Genomic DNA, 3387 nt, shown 5'->3' with positions numbered 1-3387 from the left:
ATGTTACAATATCATCCTAGCATTTATTTCATCATTTGCAGAAAGTTTTATTTTTATCAGAAGAAAGTTATTCATAATGACAATGAGAATAAATGAATGACATTTTTCTTAATTTTATTATTAAATAGGAAAAATGGTGATGAGATAAAATATGTATTAGATGGGAAAACCACTATTAATAAAAATTGGAAAAATGGATAGAAGTTTCAATTGTTACCATGATAAAAAATAATAGGAAAATACATTTCCTTCTCTTCTATTAAAATAGGCTCCATTTCTTCCTGTTTTATAAAATCCATTATACTCTTTGAGTCTTGTTTAACCTTTTGGTTCCTAATACCATAGAAACAATGTGATATTTACACAAAGGATGAATGTGACTTTCATGTATATCTAAATTATATGAACAACATTACTTGAAAAATTTTTAAAGGACTTTATGTCTTATAATTAAAAGCATATAGGGATTAACTTTCTGATCCAAACTTTCTCCTGCTCAAGGATTTTCTCAGTGCCAGTTTCACGTCTTTGTTCCTCAAACTATAGATTAAGGGATTCATCATGGGGACAACATTGGTGTAAAAGACAGAAGAAATTTTTCCCTCATCCATAGATCCAGTGGAGGAAGGCTTAAGGTACATGAAGGCACCCGATCCAAAGAAGAGAGAAACAGCGATTATGTGGGAACTGCAGGTGCTGAAGGCTTTGGACCTGCCCTCAGTGGACCTTAGCTGAAGGATATTAGAGAGGATGAAACCATAAGAGATGAAGATGGTGACACTGGGCACAATGATGTTGATCCCCACCACTATGAGAACCTCCAGTTCATTGATGTACGTGCTGGTGCAGGAGAGCTGCATCACAGGGAGAATGTCACAGAAATAGTGGTTGATGGTGTTTGTGTCGCAGAAGGTCAGTCTCAGCATGCACCCCGTGTGGGCCATGGCCCCAGAGAATGCCATCAGGTATGAGCCAAGCATAAGGCTACAACATACTCTAGGGGACATGACAGCATTATACAGAAGTGGACTACAGATGGCCACGTAGCGATCATAGGCCATTACCATCAACACATAGCACTCAGAAATAACAAAAAAGGAGTAAAAAAAAAGCTGGGTCATGCACCCCATATAAGAGATAACATTCTTCTTAAATATGAAGTTCATGAGCATTTTGGGTGTAAACACAGAAGAATAACAGAGGTCAATAAAAGACAAGTTGAAGAGAAAAAAGTACATGGGAGTCTGAAGATGTGAATTTAGCCTGATTAGAGTTACCAATCCCAAGTTTCCCAAAGCAGTGATCACGTACATTAGTAAAAACAGGAAGAAAAGTGGGAGCTGGAGATCTGGCCAGTCTATTAACCCCATCAGAATGAATTCAGTCACAAAAGAGCCATTCTCAAGAGCCATTTTCTCTAGCAGAATCTGTGAACACAGGGAAATGGAGTCACATTAATGGGCAGCTTTATTTTTCCTGCATTGTCTCTTCTCACTAGAACAGAGTAGACACCAGCAAAGTCTCAATCTAAGCCTGTAAAATTAAACTTTATCATGATTAGATTCTCACAGAAACCTCCTGTTGGTAGGATCTTACTAAGGTAAAAATACTGAACTGTATCACTGACCTACAAAGTAGAATCCAGTGCTGCCATGTCCAAACGTGACTGCTGGAAAATCCAAGGATAACGGGCAAAAATAATACCAGGAAAGAATTATCCTTCTCTCTCCTCTTTTCCTTCAGTTATCTTCCCTCTCACCCATGAAATTGAAAGCAGAAGCCTTAGCAGCTTGGTGCTGGTCTATAAAGTAGGTTAGACCCTGGTAGGGTGTAAAACAAAACATTGGTTCTATTAGAAGCCAAGAAGTATAGTCTAGGAGAGACGAGTCACTGATCATGTTAAAGCCCTAAATGTCAGACAGCAGGGAGAGTTCTGTCCTTGAACAAATAACACATTGCCTAATGCTATGCATACACTGTGAACTTCATGTTTCTGAGCATTTGCTGCTTTCTTTCTGAACAATTTCCTCTGCTAACTCTCCTTGAGTCTCAGGACTGCCCAAAATTGGAAGAAACTCACTCTAAATTAGATCCCCGAACTGTCGTCTTAAAAGAAAGGAGGAGATTAATAGTCAGAGAATTTATAAACTCACCCTCCTTAGGTCAGAAAAGTTGGTTGCTTTCTCATCCTGGTCACTTGCTCACCAAAGGTCTGAAATGCGAATGGCAGACTTAGGCTGTGGTTCCTGGGCTACGGAGAGGAAGCAATGCACACTGAATTTCCATCTTGGCCTGGAAAGTTTTGTTAACCACAGGTCATCTTTTGGGATTATGACTTTGAGTCTTTTTACATAAGAGAGAAAAGCAGTCTTCATTACTGTCACATTTATCATTCACAGTGATGCAAATGATTTAATGTGAAATCAGTGTCATATTGTGCTTTGCAATAAACAGGATAAGAGCTTGCTCAATCTCTTCCCCAGAGAATGGATTCAACCTGTAAAAAGCGAAATAAATGGATTGTATCTGTACCTTGGACTATGTTCTACCCTTAGTTCCTTAGGGACCCACAAATATGTTCAGTTTTTTTCTTCACCCTGGGGATTGTACAACCCCCAACACAGAGCCAAAAATAAGTTTCCCTCTCTTCATCTTTTATATCCAGTGGGAAATACACTGCATTGTTTCTTTCTTTGCTCATCCTAAATGAAATTTTCCTACATGTTCTTCCCCCCCCCCTGTATTTAGGGAAAGGTCTATAGGGTGCTCCGGGTCTCACTACATAGGTGAGACTCATAGTAATTCTCCTGTTTAGAGCCTCGCAAGTGCTGGGATTACAGACACACACCACTATGCCCAGTCTCCATTGTTGTCTCAGCAAGCCCAGGGCAGGGCCTGCACAGCAAAGGAGGGATCAAACCCCAGGCCCCTGCATTTGCCTAAGCAGGCACTTTAATCTGCTGAGGTATTTGGCCGGTCCTTTTAAATGTTCTTAATCTCTGGTTCTTATTTTCTTCATCTGTAAATTTATAAGAATTGCCACAACTCCGTTTAGTTGCTTTTTATGAAATATCTTCTTTTTGGTTCATTTTATTTATTTTTATTTATTTTTTTGGCAGAACCAGGGATTGAACTCAGGCCCTTGCACTCGCCAGGGAAGCACTTATTCCTCTGAGCCATTTCCCCGGCCTTGAAATATCTTCTTTTTAAAATCCAATTCACCCTTCTAAAATTTTTGTTTTGTTTGTGATAATGGAGATTGAACCTAAGACCTTTTCATCAAGCTATAGCTCAAGCCCTTTTTATGCATTTATTTTTAAAATTTTCAAATAAGGACTTTCTAAAACAGTAAGTTGCATACAGCCAAACTTATTATTCTTCCTCCTC

At 38.9% G+C, this 3387-nt stretch overlaps 1 protein-coding gene across 1 annotated transcript; it reads right to left on the bottom strand.

Moving 5' to 3' along the window:
• Positions 1-467: 467 nt before the first annotated feature.
• On the bottom strand, positions 468-1421 carry LOC101565292 (olfactory receptor 8B3-like). The gene has a single exon (XM_004641434.3). The coding sequence runs from the start codon at positions 1410-1412 to the stop codon at positions 468-470; it is 945 nt and encodes a 314-aa protein (XP_004641491.1). The 5' UTR covers positions 1413-1421.
• Positions 1422-3387: the final 1966 nt, after the last annotated feature.

Source organism: Octodon degus, unplaced genomic scaffold (assembly GCF_000260255.1).
Source record: "Octodon degus isolate 3935 unplaced genomic scaffold, OctDeg1.0 scaffold00136, whole genome shotgun sequence".
Classification (NCBI taxonomy): Eukaryota; Metazoa; Chordata; class Mammalia; order Rodentia; family Octodontidae; genus Octodon; species Octodon degus.
The sequence above is the reverse complement of the archived record's forward strand: the minus strand, read 5'-3'. Positions and strand labels throughout refer to the sequence as shown.

What these genes read in the sequence shown, in the direction of transcription:
- LOC101565292 (XM_004641434.3), bottom strand. Translation starts at nt 1,412, where the DNA reads ATGGCTCTTGAGAATGGCTCTTTTGTGACTGAATTCATTCTGATGGGG.